Source organism: Monodelphis domestica, chromosome 4, assembly GCF_027887165.1.
Source record: "Monodelphis domestica isolate mMonDom1 chromosome 4, mMonDom1.pri, whole genome shotgun sequence".
NCBI classification, from domain to species: Eukaryota; Metazoa; Chordata; class Mammalia; order Didelphimorphia; family Didelphidae; genus Monodelphis; species Monodelphis domestica.
Genome location: NC_077230.1, coordinates 444,294,994 through 444,321,527, shown reverse-complemented (window position 1 = coordinate 444,321,527; position 26,534 = coordinate 444,294,994). Strand labels below are relative to the sequence as shown.

Here is a 26,534-nt window from a genome sequence, read left to right as displayed (position 1 = left end):
TCTCTTTCTCTCTCTGTCTCTGTCTGTCTCTCTCTGTGTTTCTTGCTCTGGAGACTGAGATTAAGCCAAATCCGCCATTGCTTCTGGAAATGAACTGTCAGTTGACTTCCCCAGGCTCTACTTACCATGGCTATGACTTCTTCCTTAGGTCATTTCCCCTCTTAGAAATGAGAATTCCTTGTGGGTAGGGGCTGTGTCTTTTGGTGTGCCTGTCTCTCGAGCGAGCTTTGCGCAGTGACTGGCACGCAGTAAGTGTGTAACAAATGCTTTTTAATTCCTTCTAAGAATTCTCGCAATAGAGCTGAGCGGAGCAGGAGAATGAAAGAATTCCATTCTGGGGGGCAAAATGCACATTTTCTTGGGGCTGGAGCTGGGGCCAGTGCAGGTGAAGTAGTATGACAGAGAGGCATCCCAGGGCCTGTGCTGCTGAGCAGGGGAAGAGTATAAGTAGCAGATCAATCGGGTTCCTGAGCCTGAGAAAACAACCAGCTAAGAGGAGCACACCTTGAACAGTCAAATGACTGGCAGAACAAACAGACAGAGAAAGTAGCATTTGCCCTGGAGACATGCTCCCTGGGAGTGACTCTAACCTGGCAGAAGCCACCCGACAAGCCTATTTTTCTGCCGGCGGGGCTTCCTTGGCCAGGGCACGGATCTTTTCCATGATCTTCTCCTTGTTGTTCTTGACATTCGCCTTCGAGAGCTCCAGCAGCTGATGAACATCTTCTTGGGAATAATTTCCAAGTTGGAATGTCTTATAGGTCTTGGCCATATTACTGATGTTTTCTAAAATAAAAGTCAGATAGAGAAACTGTGAAGTTTCCAAGCATCGGGTTCTAGACTGTGCCCTTTTGGTGAAGGGAGAAACCCTCAGAAAGGAGTCCCCAGACCCGGCTCTGGGATTCTGTCTTCGTGGTAGCCCAAAGAATTAGGGGTCGCAGGATATTGGGCCGTAGCTCTACTCTTTCTTGTCAAACCATAGAGGAAGCTCACCTTTAGCTTCTCTTAGGCATGCCCGGTCCATTGTAATTTAAAGACTTCAGTAATGGGGAATACCCTGCATTCCAGGAGAGCCCATCACACCGGAGCACAACCCTCATTATTGGCAAGAACTTCCTTCTAGCTTAAATCCCCCCTCTATGGCTTCTACTCATTGTTCCTTTCTCACCCCTCAGTGACCAAGCAGAATAAGTATAATCTCCTTTCCCTGGGAAGGCCCTATTTCTTCTAAACAAGCCTCCCAGAGGCTGGCCTCCTTTGCTTTCTACTTCCTGGTCACCTCTCCTCTGGCCCCACCTCCACCATCTCAATGGAAGGCATTTCAGTGGCCCTGCAGCCTAACCCCATACCTCTGCTGCCACAGTTCACTTTGTTGAAAAGTGGGAAGTGCATGACCACAGGACCCTCCTTTCCTTCAAAGATGTAGAAGTCAGAGGGAGCCTCAGCTTCTTGGTTCAGCTTAGCCACATCCAACTCAGGGAAGGGGATGCCATGGGCACTGCAGTATTCTGCTGTGGTCTTAATAGTCTGCAAAGAGGGGCCACAGACCCATTTTAGTTCCCACTTGAAGGCTTCAGAGTCTTAAGGGTCCCTAGACACCCTCAAGCCTTCTTCCACCCCTCAATTTTCCAGAGAGGGAAACTGAAATCAACCAGAGAGGAGGAAGAATTGGCCCAAAGTCACACAGCATGCTTTAGGAACTAGAGCATGGGTCTCTTGTATCCCAAGGTAGGCCTACTTCTTGGATAGCTTGCTTGCTTTTGATTGAGGTCTTTGGGGATAGAATGTCTGTTACATTACCTCAAATGGATCCCCTTCACTGAAGTCAAAGGACAGGATTAGCTGAGTGTTCCTCACTGGAGGGAGAACCAAGGGATAGGGAGAGTTGATGGCCAAGCCAGCATCCATCAAATGTAGCTTTTCCTTGCTTTCCATACCGTCTAGAGGTTTATCCTTGAGACCTTCTGGGAAAAAGAAACCAGCCCAGAGATCCTCTCATGAGCTCTTCCCCATAGAGCCCAGAGACGATGAGGCATAGGTCAGTTAGTCTCTAAGGTCTTCCCCAGTTCTATCCATAATCACTCAGAGATATGCTCTCTTCCATTGACTCATAAGAAACTATTGGATGGCTATTCCCACTATCCCCTCTGAAAACCCATCACTTATACTTTCTGGCCTTCCACAACCTTAAGGAAGACTTGGAAGAGGATAGGAGAATATGGCCATTATTCTTGAAAACATAAAGGGATCTCATGAGAAAAGCAACTAGACTTTTTGTTCTTGGACCCAAAAGGTAGCACCAGAAACAGGGGATGATGTCAGAAGAGGATGGGAAATGGAAAGAGGCAGATTTTGATTGAATGTAAAGAAAAATTCCTGCCAAGGAGATCCATCCAACAGTGAACTTTCTACATTGGGTGTAGGGGGTACCTCCTCAATGGAGGTCTTTGAGCAGACGCACAATAATTTGTTCTGGTAGAGGTTGGATGAGGAGACCTCTCAGGTCCCTTCTGGCTTTAAGATTCAGAGGTTCTAAGGAGATCCATTACCATGCTGGTACAGAAAGTTGTTGGTACTCCCCCAAGTCCATGTGAACAAAGACTGCAAGACTGGCAGCATGCCAAATGAAAAGCTTCCTAAAAGGAAGGAAAGTTGAGGTCAGAGTTGAAGGGTGGCATCAGTAAGAGTCAAGGAACAAGAGAGAACAAGTCAAGGTGCTATGTTGGAAAGAGCATATGAACTGGACTCAGAAGGTCCATGTTCAGATCCCATGTCTCTTCCTGACTATCTGTTTGAGCAAGTCTCTCCTCCCATATCCGCCTCAGTTTCTCATCTTTAATATGAGAGGATCGAACTAGATGGTCAAGGCCCCCTGAATCTCCAAACTGATGATGCTAGGGCATTTTAGACTATCTGTGATTTCAGTCAATTGGGTCAATTCCTAGCCTTCTCTGGGTCTTAGCCTCCTCCATCTCCAACTTTGAAATCTGAGGGACTAAGAAAAGACTCTCAGATGGTCTTTCCAGCTCTCTATGTGGGGCAGGATATCTTCACCTGCCCCAAATGCCTAGCTTTCAGGAAATACATTAACCTGTTAACATTGGAGAAAGGCTAGTATTGATGTTGCCACCCCTGTCCCCACCCTCAGGATAGGGCCTTACCACTGTAGAAGAAATAACACTTACCATACATTTCTCTAAGGGAAAAACTCTGTTCCGAGCGATCCTCATGCTCGTCTTCCAAGCTGCTGAGTTTCTCTGTGGAGTAATGATGAATCAACCTCTAGACCCCTTAAGGAATCCAAACCTATTGGCCAGAGCGAATGGGACCAGACCAAGGGAAAATCCTATTCCTCTGAATTCAGCTGCCATTCAGTATGGCAGGAGAGTGAGCTCAAGTACCCATGTAGCAGCCCTCAAACATCCCCTCATAGATCCTGGCCCAGTTCATAGAGAGCAAAGAACTCAGACCTGCCCTCTGGGGAGCTCTCTAAATGTTTAGAAAGAACTGAAGTCATTTGGGCTGGTCTTACCCAGCTTAACTCTGCTATCCCCCCTCTACCACCCATCCATGCTATCAGAATTTCCTCTCCTTGGACCTAAATGTTCTTGTTTCTATTTTACCTCTCTTCATACCCTCTCTCTTTCCTATGCCAGGCTGGGATGATGTCAGAGTCCACAAGAGCAGAGGCTTTCTCCTCCAAACTAGGGGCTGCTTGAAGACAGAGTATGCAGCCCCTTAGATCAAGAGATCCCCAAAGTACAGATCTCTACTTCTGCCTCTCAGGTCCAGGTCTCTCTGAGGAGAGCAGCAGATGACCAGAAAAAGAACTGAGGGAGAGAAATGCCCCAAGCCCTGGTGAGGCTTTGCCATGTACTGGGAAGAACCCTGGACTTAAGTCGGCAAACCATAGAGTTAAAATCTGAATTCTGTCCTTGACTCCATGCTTGGCTTAAATGTAAATTACCCAGTACTTTCCAGGGCACTGTTAGCCACTTTGTAAAATGAGAGTTTCAGGTCCTTCTAGGAGAGATCTAAAAGAAGGTGCCCAGGAGCAGCATCCACCACAGCACTAAGCCACTGACTTCACTCCTGATCTCGAATCTGGCCAATGGATCCCTGTTTCCCTACTAATCCCTTTATGTCTATCGAGGTGTTCAGGACTTCCACTTCATTGATCAAAAAGGCATGGGCCAAGCTTACCAGATCCTACGAAATCGATTTCAAAATGCTTCCTGCTCAGGAAAGACAAGCTTGCTGCCTTAAGCCCCTGGAGCCAACTGATTCTTTGGATGAGGAGCTTCTAAGAAGTTCCAATGCAAAGAATTCCATCCATAATCTGCATCCCTTCACATGAGTGGACCCCAAGACTCAGTCCTGGGCCGTCCTCTTCCCTCCCTGTCCTCTCTGTGACTGTCAGGCTGTATGTGTTTATCACTTCCTATCCATCCTCCTCTCTCCACTCATATAGCCAGTACTGCTGTTCAGCCTCATCACCTCTCTCTCAGGACTATTAGCCTCCTAATCGGTAGAGCTGTCACCTTCTGCTCCTCTCGAATCTATTCTCTATCAAATCTATCAAAGCAGTAATCTTAAAGTGCAGGTATGCTCACATCCTTCCCCTGCTCTGGCAGCTTCGGTGGGTCTATTAGTTCCAATGTGGTCTTCTCTGGCATTTATGGCCTTTCAAAAACTGCCTCCAACCTATATTTCCAGATTGATTTCCAGTTACCCTCCTTCATGCTTCCTGGATTGAGTCACTCGAGTTACTGGGAGGTTTTTTTGCACATCAGATTTAAATTGGTCTCTCTCCAGCGCTCCCACCTATTGCTCCTAGGACCAAACAAAACCAGTCTCTTCCTTCTTCCACACCATAGGCTTTCTTTCAAGAGCTTGAAAATAGAATCCTCTCCCCCTCTTACGTCTCCCTCAGATTTAACATGCCCATGATCCTGAGACCCTTCCCCGCCTTGGTAGCCCTCCTCTGGACACTCCAGCTTCTCAGTCCCCTTCTTAAGCCAGGATGCCCAGAACTGAATACCATCTTCCCAACAGGAGCTGACTTCAGTGACGTAAGTATCAGCATCTGATTCCAGAAAGTCATGCAGCTCTTGATGGTGCCCAAAATGAAGTACCACATTGTTGACTTATATTCACTTTTGAATCCCCGGGAACTGCCGGATCTCTTCCAGATAAACTGATAGGCAGGCATAGCACCCTCCCTTTGTTCTTACACAGTTGACTTTTTTACCTTTCCATTTAGCCCTTGTCCTTGTCTTAGATTCAGCCCAGTGCTCTACTCTAACAATAACCTTTTCAGCCATGAGTTTGTCATCCATTATACTCTCTGCAGTTCACCCCATTCTCTGCACTCTCCAGAGGAGACCCCAAGCTGCCTTTGGTACTCTGAATCACTCATCTGGTGAGGAAATTCTTCCTTGTGTCTAGCCTCCATCAAACTGAGTAGGAGGAAGCCCAGCTTGGCAGAAAGAACCCTGACCTAAGAGTCATCGCCACACTTGTTATGTTGGGATCTTGGCCAAAGTCATTCCTTCCTATGAGCCTCTATGCCTCCAGTGAGGCATTGAACTCAGTGCGCTCTGAGGTCCCTTTGCTTTCCAGTCCCAGCTCTGACATCCACTCCTGTTATGATCTCAAAAAAGCCACCCCCTAGAAGCAGCTACATGGCACAATGGATAGAACATTTGAACTGGCGGTAAGAAAACCTGAGTCAAATCCAGCCTCACACTCTACGTGTGCCCCTGAACAAGTCACTTCATCTCTTTGGGCTTTGGTTATTTCATCTGTAAGATAGGGATACTACTACTACTACTACTACTACTACTACTGAGGGTCATTGTAAGGATAAAATGAGGTGATGTTTATAAAGAGCTTTGCAAACTTTTTTTTGACTTTCAAAAAAGAGAAGGAATGTAATACTACAATATGTTGCCATTAACTCCACCCCCACCCCCCATCCATTTAATTCTACAGATGTTAAGTGCCTTCTATGGGGTTGGCACTGTGCTAGCCACTGGGCATACAAAGTGGAAAAAGTCTGAATAGCTTACATCCTACTGAAGGTTACAGGACATACACAAGTAAATGAATACAAGGTGATCGAGGGAAGGAGGGAGGGATGCTCACCTAGAGCTGGGGGTAGGAAAGGTTTCAAAGCGAAAGATGCACTTGAGCTTCAGAGATACTGAAGGAAGAGCAAATTTCTGCAAGACATACAAGCGCAGGATGGGGACTGGAGATTGCATGTCTGCAGAATCTGAGCGAAGGCAGAAACACGAAAAGGAATACTAACTTCAGAGGACAAGTTGTGGCTCACTTTGGCTGGAACACACAGTGTACAAAGGTGAGTCACAGAAAACAAGGGGGTAAAAGGAGGTTGAAGCCTGAAGAGGGAGCCTAAGAAGTTTGTGTCTTATCCTAAAGCCAATACAGAGTCCCTGAAGATTTTGATCAGATCATACATCCCATGCAGTCAGGGCATCCTGATGACACCCCATAGAGTAGAGAAATACAATGCTTAGCCCATAGTAAGGGTTTAATAGATGTATTTTTCATGCTTTTTCACAGCTAGTTAAAGCAGCATGACATAGTGAATAGAGGACTAGCCTTAGAGCCAGGAAAAATTGGGTTAAATTCCTTTTTCTGACATCCTAGTTGTGCAGCAATCTACTTACGTACTCAATGGCCCAGGCAACTTTCTAAGACCCTAAGTTACATGCGTGTGATTGAATTGCATTTGAGGAAAGTTTCCATCCCAGGAGTTCCTCACACAGACAATATTACTAATTCAAATAGGGGAAGTGTGGGGGGGGGGGGCGGGGGGAGAGAATGGCCAACTAAATGCCAAGGTGCTGAAGAAGAAAGAAAATTCGGGTCAGCAGAGAAAGGAAAAATAAGAGCTGATTATGAAGAGACAACAGATGGCAGACAGGAACAGAAGGAAGCTTGGGAGGAGCTGTACTGAAGCAAGAAGGTTGTTGGCATGAAAGGATCAAGTAGCATCTAAGAGAAGATAAAGCAGGATAGATTCAGACAAAGCCTTGGCTAGAGTCCCAAGTCCAAACTCAGAACCCAAATGTCCCCAACTGTGTACTACCTTTAAGATCGTAGTAGCTTTTAAGAGAAGAGTAGTTTCAGCAACATTTATTACTATGTACGATGAGCCAGGAACTAGGAAAGCTAAAGAAATGGGGAAGATATGGCCCTGAACCATACCTTCTCTAACAAATAATAACCTAGTCAAAGAATGTAATCACTGTATTAAAAAGAGATCATAGTTGCGACAACAAAAAAGAAGAAACACAAAAGTCAGGTCCAGCTAACCTTTCAGGGATAACATGTAACTTTCTGCATCATGTTCGTCACTACATTCATATGTAGCAGACATAGACACCTTCTTGATGTCCTGCTGGCTTAAAAAGGACCAGATGAATTCTGTAAAGAGAAGGACACTTCTCTGATATCACAACCCAGAGGAAGCCCCAGTCCTTCCTGCAAGCCACCATCCCTGATGTAGTCTCTCTCATCCCTTCCATTAGCTATGAGTTTCCCCTAGGTCTTCCACTTACGTTGGATGGTTCTTTGGGTAGTCTCTTTGTCAGCCAATGCACTACCCCATAATGCTGTAAACAGATGAAAAAGGAGAATGCCATAAGAGAGGACAGGCTGGTCTCCCAATTTACACTGGAGATCTCCAAGCCCCAAAGGGATAGTCACATTCATTTATACCACTTCTTACCCATAGTAGAGGTATAGAGCCTGGAGTCCCATATCTTTGGTAGAAACCCATATCGCAATATATGTGAAAATGGAGGTAAACCTTGGGCCTTATACTAAAATTTACAGCAGGAATTCTCTCTAAGATAGGGATTTTTGTGAGCAAAGTTAACAAAAACAGTGTTTGAACTTAATTCTACAGAGCCCCTTTCAGGTAGTCCTATGTTGGGTATTCTCCATTGTGGATTTTAAAACTATTCCACCCTAATCAGACTGTACTTTAGAAGATCTGATTTAGCTATTTCCTGATCAGTAACAATGGAGATATTTGGAATAACAGAATCAGGTCTTGGAAACTCTACATTTCTCTACCCTAATTAGTTTAACAAGATTAGGAAGGTCTGCATCAAACTCAAGATTTAATTATCTGAGGAAATGGCCTTCAAAAGGCATGTGCAGAAAAACGGACAGACCCCTGGGCTGTCCTAAGTCAAGCTAAGTGATCATTGGTACAGATGAGACACAGGAAAGTAACATAAAACTGTCTATATAAGGCATATCACTTCCATTCTCCTCTTTCCCTGGAGAGGTGACTCTGGTTGAGAGTGTGCTAGGCATGTCAACATCTTGGAGTGTTGATGGTGAGTTTGCCTTGAGCTGATTCAGGTTCAGGCATCTGAGTTTAGCCCTTCTTTTCTGGAGTTCCGGCTGACTCCTTCCTCCTTTATACTCCAAACCCTTACTTCCTTATCTCCTGATCTCCCTTCCTGATACTAGTGGGGGGGGGGGGGCGGGAAAGAGGGAGAGAAAAAACCTACTCCTCCTCCTTCCTTCTCCTTAATCTCCTCCACTATCAATTAAATCACCATAAAAAATTCTAGCTGACTTGGGTACTTTATTATTTGGGATTTCCCCTGGCACCCAAATTAAATTTAGATTTTTAAGCCACAACACTAAAATTATCCTTTACACCATGAACAGTATTCTCGATTCTCTAACTCTCTGAATGGAAGCTGGGGTTGGCAAGCAACAGTCCACCTTTTGGGCCAAGGTCTTCATGACTTACCTCTGAGGTAGGCAAAATCTTTCTCTTTTTCCTTTTTGATGAGCTTCCCTCCATTGAATTTGCTCCCAAAATGGGTTGTTCTGACATAGGCACCAGGAAGTGGGTAGCCCGCCACATGGGGAGTGAATTCAAACCAAGTCTCTGGAGTGGTCATTAAGATATAGACATAATTATCAGGCCTTCAGATGAGGATGGGGCTCACACTCATATAATTCAAAGTCGGAGGAGGGGGACTCACACCAGGATGTTTTCTCACCAGGGAAGGGTCATAATAAGGAGTTCAAAACAGAATGTACGTGGTGGCAGGAGGAGTTCACATTTTGGCAAGCAAAGAAGGCCTTTGGACTTTGTTGATGGTCACCTAGAGGTGGGCTAAAATCTAGTTCTCCCAGTTCCCCATGTAGGGCACAGCACAGCACTATACTTCCCCACAATATGATAATATGGAATCTCATAGGGAGACAATGCCACCAGGGATGAAAACGGGGATTCTTCTAACCTGGGGGCTACCAGGAAGGACAGAGAAAAGATTCTCTGACCTCCAAGCCTGAGGTTCTAACTGGAAATAGTCATACCAAGGTCAGGTTCACAAACATGGGTGGGATTCATATGAGGAGATTCACCAAAGTGATTTAGCATTCAGTAGGGTTCACTCTGTAGTCTTCAACTATTTCCTATTCTCTAAATGATGATGCTTCACCCCAGATGTCCCTTTTCCCTTCTACCTGGACTTCCTACCAACATCCCTTCAAGGATTGCGGCAAACTTTCTAAGAATGGGATTCAAACACCACCTACTGTTCCATAACAGAGGTCCTGCTTGAAACTTTACCGCCCATTATGAGGCTGGCTCCCATTCCTTTGGATGCCTTTTTAAAAACATAGACATCCCACCTTCAGTCCTTTTGAGCCCCACTCACCCAAAGACTTCTTCTCGTTCCATTCAGACAAAAGACTATTATCAATTGCAGCAAATATGGGGTACGGCACCTCTCCTTCCTCCGACCGGGTTCTCACCTCAGATAGACTGGAACCAAGTAGCTAACAAGGTCAAAAAGGTTGGGATTCAGAGGAGCAAGACTGAGCTTGGAAATCTCATAGGATATAGAGCTAGAAAGGTTCAAATGCGGTCTCAGACACTTACTAGCTGTGTGACCCTGGGCAAGTCACCCCACCCTGTTGTCCTCAGATTCCTCATCTATGAAATGAGCGGGAGAAGGAAATGGCAAGCCACTCCAGTATCTTTGCCAAGCAAACCTCAAATGGGGTCATGAAGAATCAGACATAACTGAAAATGATTGATCAGCAACAAACCAAGTCCATGATTTCATTGACATAGGGAAGTGCGGATGAGGAAACTCCTTTTACCAATGCAGAGCAATACCTTCTCTGGAGCTTCTGTTTTTAAAGATTTGTCTAAAGCACTGTCAACTTGCTCAGAGTCATGTAGCCAGTATGTGTCACAGACGGGTCTTCTTAGCTTCAAGGCCAACTTTCTACCTACTATCCCGGACTACTTCAATGGCATCTGCGTGTAACAATCCCTCAGATAAAGTATGGACTAGATGCCTTGTGGGGGAGACTGTCTTTGTTTCTTCTTACTCCAGAGGAAACTGTACAAGCCTGTCTTCCATGGACATGTTATTGGAGAGACTAGATCAGTAGAAGATAACACAATTAGCCACTAGATTGACCAACATATACAAATACTAACAAAAACATACGGAAATATAGTCACCTGAGAGAGGAGGCAATTCCCCCCTTACACCAGAGAAGAATGATATCAATGAAGCCATGATAAGAGTTCATATGACCAAGAAATTGTGAGTTTAAGCCCCAACACATGGACTTCTACTCATTTTCCTCAATGCCATTATACTTTCAATTCAAGCCCAGTGTTTTCTTAGCATCTGCGTATACTTGTGGAAGAGTGTGCTTCACATTGGGGGCATCCAACTATGCTTAGACCTTAGTAAATACCTTTGCTAGGCAGAACCAAGATGGCAGAGTAAGGGAAGCCTCGGAGTTTACTTTACCCGCCACACCTTTTCAGGACAAAGATCTAGAGAGTAGGGGAAGCTTAGTGACTCCGTGGATAGAGAGCCAGGCCTGGAGACAGGAGAACCTGGGTTCAAATCTAGGCTCTGTGACCGAACCCCAGTTGCCTTGCCCTGACTGCTCTTCTGCCTTGGATATGATTCTTTATATCAATTCTAAGACAGAATCTAAAGGGTTTTTTTAAGGATCTAGAGAGTATATCAGACTAAATTCTAATAGACAGTGTATGCCATGGTGGTGGGAGGGAGCATTCCAGCTCCAGAATGGAAAGAGGGATGAGGCAAGACATCAGGGTCGAAAGCAACAGGGTAAAAAGAAATCGCAGGCAATCTCTGAGCAAGCACAGGGTACATACAGGAATAGGTCCCATCTGGCAGCTCTGTTACTCAATACCCAGGATTGAAAACCACAGATGTGATTATTGACTCAAGCTGTGTGCTGAGAAACAAACAGTTTCTGGGAAGTAGATGGTAGCTATGTGGCTCTGGTCCCAGGAGCAGAGAACAGTGTCTCAAATCAAAAGGGAGTCACGAGTTCAGTTCCTGTGAATCTGCCAGCTTTCCCAACTGGCCAAAAGTGACTGTCAAGCAATCATCTGTTGAAATAACTAATCATAAGCAGAATTCATAGGAATTTCAAAGTTCCCACCAGTAGGGCAATGAATAGACCTCTTTGTGGATCATACCATTTGGAGAGCAATGAAACCCTTCAGAACTGTAGCCAGAACTGTGAAAGCAGCAGCACAGACACATATTAGAGGACAGAAGCTCATGCCAGACATCTCTTCCAGAACTGTGCTAAATATAACACATAAAGCCAAGAAGTAGGCTAAAAGAATGAGCAAACGAAAAAAATATCCCATTTAAATAAAGAGCTATTATGGCAACAGAGGAGTGCAAGACACCAAAACAGAAAAGGAGAATGATTTCAAAACCTCTACATGCAAAGCTCCAAAGAAAAAACCACTTGGTGTACAAGTCTGAAAAATAGAAGTAAATTAATAATTGAGAAAAGATCTTTTAAATTATTTTTAAAATCAACTGAGACTAGTAGAGGAAAGAGTAGAATGTGAAGTAAGAGGTAGGAAAGAAAGATATGAAAAGAAAATTGAGTTTGGGGAAGTAGATACAAAATCTTGCTGAAAAAAACAATTCCTTGAAAGTTAGAATTGATGAAATAGAAGCCAATGACTCAATAAGACATCAAGAAATAATATTATACGGTCAAAAGACAAAAATTTAGAAGAAAATGTGAAGGATTCAATGGGAAAATAACTGACCTAGGAAGCATATTGAAGAGAGATTATTTAAGAATAGCTGGACTAATTCAAAATCACCTTAGACAAAATAAAATACCTAGGAATCTACCTCCCAAGACAAACACAGGAACTATATGAACACAACTACAAAACACTCGCCACACAACTAAAACTAGACTTGAACAAATGGAAAAACATTAACTGCTCATGGATAGGACGAGCCAATATAATAAAAATGACCATCCTACCCAAACTTATTTATCTATTTAGTGCCATACCCATTGAACTACCAAAATACTTCTTCACTGATTTAGAAAAAACCATAACAAAGTTCATTTGGAAGAACAAAAGATCAAGGATATCCAGGGAAATAATGAAAAAAAACACATATGATGGGGGCCTTGCAGTCCCTGACCTAAAACTATATTACAAAGCAGCAGTCATCAAAACAATTTGGTACTGGCTAAGAAATAGAAAGGAAGATCAGTGGAATAGACTGGGGGAAAGCGACCTCAGCAAGACAGTATACGATAAACCCAAAGATCCCAGCTTTTGGGACAAAAATCCACTATTTCATAAAAACTGCTGGGAAAATTGGAAGACAGTGTGGGAGAGACTAGGAATAGATCAACACCTCACACCCTACACCAAGATAAATTCAAAATGGGTGAGTGACTTAAACATAAAGAAGGAAACCATAAGTAAATTGGGTAAACACAGAATAGTATACATGTCAGACCTTTGGGAGGGGAAAGGCTTTAAAACCAAGCAAGATATAGAAAGAATCACAAAATGTAAAATAAATAATTTTGACTACATCAAACTAAAAAGCTTTTGTACAAACAAAACCAATATAACTAAAATCAGAAGGGAAACAACAAATTGGGAAAAAATCTTCATAGAAACCTCTGACAAAGGTTTAATTACTCATATTTATAAAGAGCTAAATCAATTGTACACAAAATCAAGCCATTCTCCAATTGATAAATGGGCAAGGGAAATGGATAGGCAGTTCTCAGATAAAGAAATCAAAACTATTAACAAGCACATGAAGAAGTGTTCTACATCTCTTATAATCAGAGAGATGCAAATCAAAACAACTCTGAGGTATCACCTCACACCTAGCAGATTGGCTAACATAACAGCAAAGGAAAGTAATGAATGCTGGAGGGGATGTGGCAAAGTAGGGACATTAATTCATTGCTGGTGGAGCTGTGAACTGATCCAACCATTCTGGAGGGCAATTTGGAACTATGCCCAAAGGGCGACAAAAGAATATCTACCCTTTGACCCAGCCATAGCACTGCTGGGTCTGTACCCCAAAGAGATAATGGACACAAAGACTTGTACAAAAATATTCATAGCTGCGCTCTTTGTGGTGGCCCAAAACTGGAAAATGAGGGGATGCCCATCAATTGGGGAATGGCTGAACAAACTGTGGTATATGTTGGTGATGGAGTACTATTGTGCTAAAAGGAATAATAAAGTGGAGAAGTTCCATGGAGACTGGAACAACCTCCAGGAAGTGATGCAGAGCGAGAGGAGCAGAACCAGGAGAACATTGTACACAGAGACAAACACACTGTGGTATCCTCGAACGTAATGGACTTCTCCATTAGTGGTGGTGTAATGTCCCTGAACAACTTGCAGGGACCCAGGAGAAAAAAACACCATTCATAAGCAAAGGATAAACTATGGGAGTGGAAACACCGAGAAAAAGCAACTGCCTGAATACAAAGATTGAGGGGACATGACAGAGGATAGACTCTAAATGAACACTCTAATGCAAATACTATCAACAAAGCAATGGGTTCAAATCAAGAAAACATCTAATGCCCAGTGGACTTACGCGTCGGCTATGGGGGGTTGGGGGGGGGGAGGAAAAGAAAATGATCTATGTCTTTAACGAATAATGCTTGGAAATGACCAAATAAAATATATTTAAAAAAAAAATAAAAAAAAAAAAAGAATAGCTGGACTATCTGAAAGCCATGAACACCACCACCAACAACAACAACAAAAGTCTAGACATCTTATTTCAAGGAATTACAAAATAAAATTGTCCAAATATCTTAGAATCAAAGGGCAAAGTAGAAGCCAAAGAATCCACCGGTCACTTCCAAAAGAAACCACCAAAATAAAAACTCCCAAATACATTATAGTGAAACTCCAGAGATCCTACATCAAAGGGAGAAAATACCCCCAGCAGCCAGAAAGAATTCAAGCACTAAGGAAACAGAACCAGGATCATGCAAGATTTAGCAGTCATCCTTTTAAAGAATTCGAGAGATTGCGATCGAATATTCCAGAAGGTAAAGGATCTAGACTTACAAACAAAAAAATTATCCAGAAAACCTAGATCCTATTGGTGTGGGAGGGGTGGGATGGACTTTAATGAAATAGAGGATTTCCAAATATTCCTAATGAGAAGACCAGAAGACCAGAGCTGAGTTTAGTTAAGAGAAGCATAAAAAGGTGAGAAACGTTATAAGGAAACTACAAGCTCAAATTGTTTCCTTTCTTATATGAGGCAATGGATCTCCTCATACTTTATCACCCTCCCTCAGAACTGAATCGTCACAGGGAGTCCTAGAAGGAATATCATTTGACCGGGAGCCTAGGTGTGCTTCTGTTGTGTTTGGATAATCTCAAAAGAAGAATGGAATACATAGTGATGGAGAATACATCGGGAGAGGGAAAAAGGAAGAATAGAAATAGGAACAATTCTCATATAAATTGAATGAACATAAAGGAGTTTATACAACAAAGAGGGGAAGTGGGAAGAGAGGGAAAACGTCACTTCTCTGAAATGGCTAAAGGAGGGAAGATTATATACATACACACACAGCTGGGCAAAGAAATATATCCTACCCAACAGAGAAACAAGAAAGCTAGGTATTAAAGGGAAGGGGGGAAATAAGGCTGGAGGGGGGGAGGAGTTTAAGGGAGATTAGTCAAAAGCAAAAGAGAATTTTAAAAAGAGTGGTGTGGAGGGACAGCCAGGTGGCTCAGTGGATTGAGAGCCAGGCCTAGAGACAGGAAGACTTGGATGCAAATCTGGCCTCAGAGATATTTCTTAGCTATATGACCCTGGGCAAGTCACTTAACTCCTGTTGCCTAGCCTTTACCTCTCTTCTGTCTTGGAACCAAAACACAGTATAGATTCTAAGACAGAAGGTAAGGAATTTTTTAAAAGGAAGAAAGTAGGGGGTAGAGAAAGAGAAGGCTAAGTATAAGAAATATGTGGTCATGGGATGAGTAGCCATAAAATGGAAGGGGAAAGCAAAATGGATTAGAAATTAGTATACAACAATATATTGTTTACAATAAACACACATGAAACAAATACACACATAGAGTTAAAATAAGAAACTAGCAATTATACTTCAGCCGAAGTGAGAAAAGCAGAAGTAGCAATCATGATCTCAAAGACAAGCCAAAAGTAAAACTAATGGAAAAAGATAAGGAGGAAAACTATCTTTTGTTTAAAAGAAACAAAGAGAGAGAATTCATGGCAATTACTAAACACAGATGCGCAAAAGGGTATAGCATCCCTGGTGCTAGGGGAACTGAGCAGAATGAGAACAATTTACACAGTAATAGCAATTGTAAAAATTAATCAACTGTATAAGACTTAATAACATATCACCACAATGACCCAGCACAGTTCCAAAGGTTTTATGATGAAACCTGCTATCCACCTCCAGAAAGAAAACTAGTGGACTCAGATAGCAGATTGAAGCAGATTTTTTTTCTCTTTCTTCCACTTGATTTTGGGGGAATTCTCAGGGGAGGGACGTGATTAATGCAGAAATCTATTTTCCATGACTTCTGAGTAAGAGAGAATGTTGGGAACTGAAAATAAAGTTAAATTAAATTTTTTAAAAGAGAGATGAAGCTTTTTGTGGACATAGTTAAAGCAGGATGTGTTTTATATGACTCTACATATTTGTAATGGAGTTTTTTGACTTGTTTTCTCAGCACTACTCCATCACCTTAAAATACCACAATGTATTCAGCAATTATTTAGCAAAAAGGCAAACTTTGGGGGAAAAGGCTTGGGAAGACATAAATATGATCTGAATCAGAGTGAAATAGAAAGGATCAGGGGCAAAATGATTGAATGAATGAAAAATATTTTAATTAACATTTACTGTGTGCTAGGGTAGGGGAAGAGAGAATTCAGAACTGAAAATTGATTTTTTTTTAAGTAAATACTTTTTCTAAAATTTAATTGACACAACTGGCTACTTGTGGAGGACATGCCTGTGGGGCTCACAAGCAATAGTACTAAAAACACAGCCACCTCCCAGTTACCTCTAAGACCCACAAAAGAATCAAAGCTAGCCACCCTCTTGAGACCCAGCCCTCAGATGCCAGTGAGTCACTGAAAAAGTCCTAGAGGAACCCATCTGCCAGAACGTTTCTCTCTCTCTCTCTCTCTCTCTCTCTCTCTCTCTCTCTCTCTCTCTCTCTCTGTCTCTTCCTGTTTCTCTCTGTGTCTCTCCCTCTTTTTCTTTGTCTCTCCTTCTTTCTCTCTGTCTCTCCCTCTTTCTCTTTGTCTCTCTCTCTCTCTCTCTCTCTCTCTCTCTCTCTCTCTCTCTCTCTCTCTCTCTCTCTGTCTCTCTGTCTGTCTGTCTGTCTCTGTCTCTCTCTGTCAAATGGAGACTAACTAGTGACTTCAGACAGGAAATAACATCAGTATTAGTAGAGATGATGACAGAATCTGTAGGCACCTATGAGAGAGGAGTAGAAACATCCCAATTAGAGGCTGTGACATGGATGGAGATCTAGTGAAACTGAGAACAAGCCATCGGATAGGTAGGGAGAACAGTATCCCCGCCAAATCGAAAACATTAGGTTGAACAGTGAAGAAATCACCTGTAACTTTGAAGAGAAGGCTTTCAGATGAATGATAAGGTCAGAAGCCAGACCGCAGGGAATTTATAAATGAAAAGAGAGGAAGCAGCAGAATGTAGATGACTTCCTCAATGAGCTTTGGATAAAGTACTTCACAGTGTCCTTATGGGAAAGGGTGTGGACTAATTCAGTTGTTCAGTCATTTTAAGTCATGATTTATTCTTCATGACCCCATTTGGAGTTCTCTTGCAAAGATACTGGAGTAGTTTGGTGTTTCCTTATCCAGCTCATTTTACCGATGAGGAAACTGAGGCCAACAGGGTTGTTACTTGCCCAGGATCACACAGCTAGTAAAGTGTCTTGGGCCAGATTTGATCCCAGGTTCTCTTGACTCCAGGAACTACACTGTATCTACCTAGCTGCTCCATGAACTAGAAGACAACACAATTAAATGAGTTCAAAATTAGTTGGATGGCCAGACTCAAAATTAGCTACTGATGTCAACAGCACAGGAGGTCTCCAGGAGCCCCCCAGCATATCCATGGCTTTGATAAAAGCATTGGCACACATCAGATTTTTTGATAATGCAAAATAAAGCTAGCTGACACACTAGGTAAAAACATCAGGATTAGAAAGGTCTTGGCAGAAGAGAGAGCTAAAGCTCGCTGAATCTTAAGAAGAAAAAATTCCACAGGGATTAAAAATCACATTTTACACTGGGGCTAAGAATATATCAAGTAGAAAATGGGAGAATCAGAGGGGGAAAGCAGTTGATTGGGAAAAGATCTGAGTTTGTTATCGGACCACAAGCTCTGTACAAGTCTACGGTATCCTGGGGCAGCCCCAAAGTGTCAGCATGACTTCGGGTTCTATTTACTACGGAAGAAGCCAGAATGGCGGAGGGCCTTGAGTCCAGGACGGAGATGGAAAGAATCAAAGAGAGTCTGCTTGGAGAAGAGATGGTTCACGGAAAACAGGAGTGCCTTGTGCAAGGACCTGGAAGACTCGTGTGGAAAAAGAGTCCCTTTGTTCTGTTTTGTCCCAGAGAACAGAATTTGGGGCAGGAGCAGGAACACGGTTGAGGCCATAGAGTAAATGGGCCAATGAAGGCATCAGAAATTCCGAATAATCACACCTGTCTGTGAGTGGCTTGGGCTGCTTTGGTGTGCAGTGGGTTCCAAGCAAAGATGGCCACTTGCAGCGAATCTAATAATGGAGGTTCCTTTGAGGGTACGGGTTTGACTAGATAGCCATTGAGATCCCTTCATGCCCTCAGATTTGGTGATTCGTTAATGCTGTAAAACTGAGGCTCCAAGGGAGCAGCCAGTGGCTTAGTGGATGGAGAGCCAGGCCTAGAGATGGGAGGTCCTGGGTTCAAATATGACCTCAGACACTTCCCAGCTGTGTGACCCTGGGCAAGTCACTTAACCCCCATGGTCTAGCTCTTACTGCTCTTCTGCCTTGGAGCCAATATGCAATATTGAATCCAAGATGGAAGGTAAGGGTTTAAAAAAAAACAAAAAACTGAGGCTCCAAGAGAAGGGATTTGTTGCTGTTAGCTTGGGTCCAGGACAGGGTTGGCCGCTCAGGACCTCAGCATCAAGAATACGTAGGGGATAGGAAAAGGGATTCACCCGGTGGCCCCTCCCCCCCCCCCCCACCTCATAGCCCCTCTCACTTCTTTAGTCATGTAGTAGACAAGGGTATATTGCCAGATATCTGTCAAGGAGAAATTCTCTGATCGCCTGGCTGCTTCCTGGATGCCTTTGAGGGCAGTGCCTGGGTTCCAGGAACCCTCCTGGAGTCTCACTTTCAGCTCCTCCTCAGCTTCCGCTAGGTGGTCCTGCCAGTTTTTCCGGACATAGAGGGAAGACATGCACCTGGGAGTCAAAAGAAAACATGGAGCCAGGCCTGCTTTACCAAGGGCACCCACCCTTGGCCTGTTGGGAGCCCTTCCCGTGGCCTCCAGAACACGTTGCTCTTGGTGGCTCAGTAGATGGAGAGTCAGGCCTCCAGGAGGTCCAGGGTTCAAATCTGGCCTCAGCTGTGTGACCCTGGGCAAGTCACTTAACCCCCATTTCCTAGCCCTGACCACTCTTCTGCCTTGGAGCCAACACACAATGTTGATTCTAAGATGGAAGGTGAGGGGTTACAAAAAAATTTAAATTTAAAGTGCTTGAGAGTTTGCAGTAAGATTTCCATCTACAACGCTCCGATGGCCTTGGAATTCTCAGAGCTCCCAAGAACAAAATGAAGCAGCCCTTTGCCACTGTCCTCGTCGTTCTGGTTTGTTTGTTTTTCTCTTTTCCCCCAAATGGTACTATGGAAACGTTTCACATTATTTCCCCCGTATAAGGAACATATGACTCCCTTGCTCAGTGGGTGGGGAGGAGGGATCAGGAGGAAGGAGAGAATTTTAAATTCAACATTTTTAAATAATACTTAAAAGAAAAGAAAAGACATTTCCCAAAGCTCTTTCCCAAGTCATTGTGTGATCACCAGAAGAGCTCCCCAACAGGGCGAGGATTATCTCCCCATTTTATTTTTTAAACCCTTGCTGTGTGTCTTAACATCACTTCTAAGGCAGAAGAGTGGCAAGGGCTAGACAATCGGGGTTAAATGACTTGCAAGGCCAGACTTGAACCCAGTTCCTTCTGGCCTGTGCTCTATCCATTTAGCCATCTAGCTGCTCCTGTTATCCCCATTTGATGAAGCCAGGAGTAGAGAACAGATTTAGGGAATTATGGGATTTGGTCTTCAATCCAGGTCCACTGACTCGCCCCTCCCCACAGATAACCCGTACAACGAAAAGTTCTTACCAGGTGGAGCCAGAGACCCCAGCAAGATATGTGGTCAAATCCAAGATGCCCACATGGTTCAGTTCTCCCAGAACACCTTGGCAGGCTATGGCTGCTCTTAGGCCTCCTCCAGAACCAAGGACAGCAACCACGGGGGCCTAATACAGGGTGGAGAGAAGACAAAGGCTCCCCATTGGGAGCCAGCTGGGATGTGACCTGATTCTGGGATTTGTGAGAGGCTTTTACAAAATGGAAGAGAGGGAAATGGGCGGTGAGAGAAAGAGGAGAGGACAGAAACTGAGGATCCGTCTGGGTGGGAGGGCGAAGCGGAAGGATGGTGGGAAAAGAACCCGAGCTTAGGGAGCTGGGAGAGGACATGTGGTGTTTGGTGAACATGGCCCCCATGGAATTTCTCTGTCCTTGCTGGGAGCCAGGGTGGAGAGCACAGGGCCCAGCGAGTCCCTCTCAGACTGGGTTCAGAACAGAGCTGTTCATCTGGGGGGCCATTTCAGTGAGTCCACAAACTTCTATGGAAATTCATCTTTACTTCCACCAACCTCCAACCAAATGTTACCATCTCCTTGAATTATTTGAAAACACAATCCCGAGAATGGGTACATGACACAAAGCCACTGATTTGGAGGCTTCTTATCCTCTTAAGAACCAGAGGGGGCCTGGATTATCTGCCCTTAGTCAAACCCATGGCCCTGAAGCCTTTCCTTGTCAGCCAGTGCCATGGAATGGGGATTTAAGACTCCACATACATGAAAAGGCACTATCTTTTCTGCTATGCTTCGAAAAATAAACAAGGGAGGAGCCCTAAATATCTCTGCTCTCCCAATCCATTGGCACAGAAGTTTAGATTGCCAGGGCACCAGAAAAACTCTCAGACCCAGACTTCTCAACCCTAGTGCCCTGCCCAAGGAGGGCATCAGAATCCCAGATCCTTAACTCTAGGACCCTCCCAGGAGCCAGTGCCTTAAACCCCAGAATGAAGAAGAAGCAAAAGTTTGTACTTCCAGAACCTCAGGCCCCAAACCTCTTCCCTGAGATCCTACTTAGAACCTGAGCCTCAGAATCCAGGTTTCTTTCCTAGGACCCTCTCCAAATCTAGTGCCTCAGATCTCAGGATTTGACTAGGAGTCTCAACAGTAAGTATCCAGGGAGCAGCTGGGTGGCTCAGTGGTGTGAGAGCCAGGCTTAGAAACAGGAGGTCCTGTGTTCAAATGTGACCTCAGACACTTTCCAGCTATGTGATCCTGGGTAAGTCACTTAACCCCACTAGTTTTATTGCCTAGCCCTTACCACTCTTCTGCCTTGAAACCAATACACAGCATTGATTCTTTTTTTTTTTAAACCCTTACCTTCCATCTTGGATTGGCTCCAAGGCAGAAGAGTAGTAAGGGCTAGGCAATGGGGGTGAAGTGACTTGCCCAGGGTCACACAGCTGGGAAGTGTCTGAGAACAGATTTGAACCTAGGACATCCCATCTCTAGGCCTGGCTCTCAATCCACTGAGCTACCCAGCTGCTCCCACACAGCATTGATTCTAAGCTGGAAGGTCAGGGTTTAAAAAAAAAACCCAATAAGTATCCCTCTTGTGTTTATTCTCTGTCTATCTTGTGATGAGACAGAGGAAAAATCCCTGAATGTATGTGCATTCAAGATATGAAGATCAGGATTTGACTGGCCCAAATACTCAAGGTAGTCTCTTCTTTTCTCGGGTGCTGGACAGAGAATGACCTTCCATCATCACAGGTTCTTTAAGAGAAGAATCCATGGTCAAAAGAAACTTCCTCCTCTAGCTGGTACCATCACCATATGGGTTGGACCCATCTTGACCTGCCCTCCCTTTCCATTTTATTCTCTGATACTCTGTTTTGTCATTAACACATTTCCCATCATCTTAGCACTCTCCTACATATCCATTCCTTCCATTTTCTACAAATCCAAACCCTGCTTCTCTCTCCAAAGACACTACATTCCTGATCAACCCTAAATCCACCTTCTCTCCTTCCCCACAACACAAGGGACCAGAGGAAAAGATGGTCCCATCCCCTGTTTGACCTCACTGCCTCTTCTAGATCCTCCTTTAGCCACCACCATTCTACACAGTTTCTTCCTGGGAGATTCACTCAATTCACTAATATCTCCTGATTCACTTCCATGCCCGAAAGCCCTGATGTCCATCTCTGAAGACTCTCTCGTACCCTTTCATTGATGGATCCTCTGCTCCACTGCTTCTAAACATATTCTGCATCCTCACCATAAGAACCATCAATCATTCTACCCTTCTCAGCCCACCCCAGGCCATCATCTCTGACCTGGCCTCGTTTTCTCCCCTTTACAGCCTTGACCCTATGATGACCAGTTCAGTTGTACACCATCCCCACTCTTCAGTCCCTCAAGCCTTGCCAAACTCCAATCCTGGGTCACTGCCTTCATTCCCCATTCCAGTAATGTCACAGGAGGAATTCTCATACCTCTACTGGTCTTGCCCCCAACAATTCTGTCATCTAATCTCACAAGAACCCTTCATCGGTGCTGAGCACTGACTTATTGGCTTTCCTTCTTCTCTCATAAAGCCTCCAATACCAATTCTTTCCCAGTCCAAACAAGTCAAAGACAACCTACTTTTCTAGCCTCATTTTACTACTTCTCCCCCTAAACACTTTAATTCAACTGAACTGGATTTCTTCATGCTCTTCAAAGATGATACTCCATCCTCTTGTGTACCAGCTCTCCCTCATGCCAGGAATGCACTCCCTCTTCAACTTCCATTTCTGTCTTAAAAGCCTTTTTTTAACCCCTGCCCTTCCCTCTTAGAACCAATTCTAAGGCAGAAGAGTGGTAAGAGCTAGCTAGGCATTGGGGGTCAAGTGACTTGCCCAACATCATACAGCTAGGAAGTGCCTGAGGCTAGATTTGAACCCAGGACCTCCTGCTTAGGCCTGGCTCTCAATTCATTGAGCAACCCAGCTGCCCCAAGGCCCAGGGTCTTCTTCAGGACTCAGGTCAAGCACTATCTTCAAAGAAGTCTTTCCTAATGCCCTCTCCCACCAAATGCTAGTGGCCTCCTGTCAGCATCCCCTTGTATCTATTATTTAACTATTTGTATATATCCATATGAATTTTGAAGGGAGAAACTTTTCATTTGGTATTTCCACCCCCGCAGCTCAGCCCAAAGCTTGACACACAGTAGATGTTTAATAAATGCTTGTTGATTGTTAACAAAAGTCATCAGTTAGACAGGTAAGAATGTAGAATGTCTTCTCACCTTCTCCACCTCAAAATCCCACTTCCTTATCCCTAAATTTTTTCCTCCCTTTCTCTAGTCTCTTGTATCAAGATGGCCCTTCTTCCCAAGACCAGACCCTCTTATAGGCCCTTGTCCTATGTCCTCCCATCTCCTCTAGCAGCTTGCCTCTTTGGTTGTTCTTCATTTTTCACTGACCTTCAGTCTCTCCTTATTTACTACATCTTTCTTTGAGGCCTAAAAAATACTCATGTCTCTTTATCCCTGGGAAGATAACCCTTCATCAGCTCAAACTCTTGTCTAGTCTTTCCTTCCTTTCAGTCAAAGTCTTAGGAAAAAGCATCTGTACTCCTTGCCTTCCTTCTTTCCCATCTACTCACACCTCAACTCCTTGGAATCCAGTTTCTAGCCTTATGACCTGGGTGAAAATTCTCCCAGGCCACCAGTGATCACCAACATCTCCACTGATGTCTCCAAAGGCGTTTTTTCAAAGTCTTTCATCTTCTTGTCATCTCTACAGAATTTAACAGTATGGACCACCCTCTCCTCCTGTTAATCTCTCCTCCCTTAACATGCCTGACATTGACTTCTTGTCCTCCTCCTACCTTTCAACATTCAAAGCTCTAAATGCTCTTTTCTGGGTCCTCTTTTTCTCTCAATACCCTCTCACTTTATGGTCTTATTTTCTTTGTGTTTCATGATTACTTTTATAGTGATGGCTTCCACATACGTCTATCCAGCCTTCTCTTGAGCTCCAGGCCCACATCCCAACTAACAGTGGGACAGCTCTGCCTGGATGACCCCATAGTCAACAAAACGAAAATAGAAAGAATTCTTTTTCCTCCCATTGAGCCTATCCCTCATCCAGACATCTCCACTTCTCTTGAAGGCACAGACACAGAAAAGGCAATGTGGTGCAATGGAAAGAGAATCTGCTCCAGAGACAGCCATCCTTGTATAAATCCTGCTTTAATCCTTAATAGCTTAGTGACCTTTGTCAAGTCACTTAACAGCCCCATCTCCCCCTCTACCTTGCTGGTTTTGATGTCCAATTTCTGTAGCATGCCCAAGATACGTTTCTGCCGGTTGTCCACAGATTTCTTTTCTTTATCGGAGATCCCAGGATGGATGATGATCTTGGGGCTGTGCAGGGAATGTCGAGGGCAAGAAGAGTAATGAGGAGTTCTCCTGTATGGCCTCTCTCCCCACTCCCACCCCTGGCCTGGATGATCTCTGTTGAGTGCTTCCTACCTCCAGGTGCTTTGCTATGCATTTCCAGATCTGGATCACCAATATATCAACCCAGAAAGCTGGTTATTATGGTCCTACCCAATCATCAGTCTTCTCTAATAATCACCAAATCGCAGCCCCACCAGTCCTGGCTTGGCCCCTTTCTTACTCATTTCACTCTTACCCATCATCATCATCATCACCAGGAGCAGTAGAACTCGTAGCTCTGCAGTCAGCTTCCTATCAAAGACAGAAAAACTTCTGGGACCCCTAAAGCTAGGGCTGCCTCCCTCCAAAGTGGCACAAAGTGCCCAAAAGCCTGAGCCCTGAGTCACCCCTTACATTCAGGGATACACTTGTAATCCTATGTGACATTTAAAGTCCTTCCTAATTTCTCCAGCCACTGCCTACAAAACCCTCAGCTTTCTGCCCTCTAAAATGAACTCACAAGGTGAGAGCTTTGGGTGGGAGCAGAGAGGAATGTCCTGAGGACCCTCAAGTAGAAGCAAATGGGCTATAGATGTCAATAGTACCTGACGTGGATCCATAATGTCCCAATCTCCGCTTCCTCTGACTTTTCAGAGATAGAATCTGGGGAAAAGACAAAGAAGATGAATGGGGCAATTCAGCAGCTGCCTACAAAGGGCCTTCCCTCCCTCTTGCAAAACCATGACCAAAGGTCCTCTCTGAGAAGTGTACCCTGAAGGAATCCTTTTTCCCTTTTCATGGACTCTTTCCCAGAGAAGGGAAAACACCTCAAATTCAGTGCTGCCTACCTTCCTCTGTCACTTCCCCGGGTCCTTGTGAGGCAAGAGAGAAGTTGACAATACTTCTGGCCCTTTATTTGTACTGTCAGTTGCCAGCTCCCAAGTCCCCTGGCCCTATCTCCCTTCAATCATCCTCTCCATTTGCAGTTTTCGTGGTTCCCCATTTCTCATCCTTAGCACAACCCCACAAGCTCAGTTCTTGCCTCCCTTTACACTTCCTGGCTCTCCTTAAACAATTCCAGACCTGCCTTTGCTTGTAAATAGCATTGCTGACTTGCCAAAGGATGTAGAAGTTCCCCAATAGAACTGACAATGCTTCAAATTAAAGAGAACTGGGCTAGGAGCCCAATCTCACTTGGAGTCCAAAAATGCCAGACATTCAGTTGTGACATTTGCCAAGTCATTTTCTCTCCCTGGTCCTTAGTTTCCTCCTCAGTATGATGAGAGGAGCTAGACTCAAGGATCTCTGTGTACCTTCAGACTCTGTGTAGCATTCAGACCCCATAGTCCTCTGCCCATATGGCCATCTAGGACACAGTCCATGGGGCCAAAGGGGAACCCAGAACACCATCTCTTACCTGTCTGAGTCCTGACTTCCTCCAGTTGAAGACCATTGAAGTAGGGACAGGTTAAAAAGAGTGGCTAGCTAGTGTGACATGGAGATAAGGGAGCTCTGGAGGGACTGAGATAATCCCCATCATTTGTTATCTCAAGGCTCACCCTACTGTGGCTCTCTCTTCTTTTGGGCAGAGCTTGAGCATATATGCAGGCTGTTCCCAGACCCTTTTAGAAGGAACTCTCCCACCAAGGCTCGCCGTGAGATGCCTTCCCTCTCTTTTAATTCCTGGTCCCCAAACTGTCCAATAAGGGTGGTTGCACTGAAAGATTGAGAACACAGGGCAGTCGGATGTAATAAAAAGAGCCCAGGTTCATCCCTCCCAGTCTTTACCCCTTCACAGAAACTTCTCTCTTCAGAAGGACTAGTGATCTTTTTTCTCAATCTTGGAGTCGCTCATTGGCTGTGGGTGGGGGTGAAAAGAACATGAATCATGTAACCATGGAAAAATATTCTAAATTAATTAATTAAATAAAACACTTCAAATAAAAAAATCACTCCTCATTGAGCTTCAGTTCCCTTAGCTGTAAAATTGGCAAGTTACGTTATTCTCTTAATCTCACTCAGTTATATTTATCTTTAACAAATGTTGGATATCTAAACACTACAGAAAATTCGTATAAATCTAGAAGACCATGAGCTATGAGAGATAGTGATTCAAGGCTAGAAATAAATACTTTTCAAAAGAGGAAATACAAATGATCACCAGCCCAAGACAGAAAGCTCAAAACCCCTCTCCAAGCTTTTCTTTCCTAAGCAAGCGTTATTGGCCAGATAATTGGTTAGGGGTTTGGGAGGCAAAACCAGAGATTAACAACCACTACCCTCAAGGAACTTTTATTCTCTAGGAGGAAGGTGACATGTACATGCGTCTGTGTATATAAAATAAA

At 44.1% G+C, this 26,534-nt stretch overlaps 1 protein-coding gene and 1 long non-coding RNA gene across 4 annotated transcripts in view; one reads left to right on the top strand and one right to left on the bottom strand.

The window, feature by feature from the left end:
* The window catches only part of LOC130454036 (uncharacterized), a 60,340-nt gene that overhangs the window by 10,685 nt on the left and 23,121 nt on the right, over positions 1 to 26,534 (top strand). The window lies entirely within an intron of this gene.
* Positions 250 to 25,986, bottom strand: PLA2G4C (phospholipase A2 group IVC). Of its 3 annotated transcripts, none has more exons than XM_007492637.3 (15): positions 25,607 to 25,986; positions 24,795 to 24,852; positions 24,446 to 24,501; positions 24,063 to 24,174; positions 19,798 to 19,934; positions 18,657 to 18,858; positions 9,723 to 9,843; positions 8,804 to 8,944; positions 7,590 to 7,643; positions 7,345 to 7,455; positions 3,186 to 3,257; positions 2,550 to 2,636; positions 1,801 to 1,964; positions 1,350 to 1,527; positions 250 to 786 (listed from the first exon to the last, which is right to left on the bottom strand). In XM_007492637.3, exons 2-15 carry the CDS (start codon positions 24,807 to 24,809, stop codon positions 614 to 616), a joined length of 1,623 nt encoding a protein of 540 aa, XP_007492699.2. In that variant the 5' UTR covers positions 24,810 to 24,852; positions 25,607 to 25,986; the 3' UTR covers positions 250 to 613. The 3 variants fall into 3 exon arrangements, with proteins under 3 accessions (XP_007492699.2, XP_056652807.1, XP_007492700.2); XM_056796829.1 differs by lacking the exon at positions 25,607 to 25,986 and adding an exon at positions 25,038 to 25,371 and having other exon boundaries at positions 1,801 to 1,961; XM_007492638.3 differs by lacking the exon at positions 25,607 to 25,986 and adding an exon at positions 25,038 to 25,369.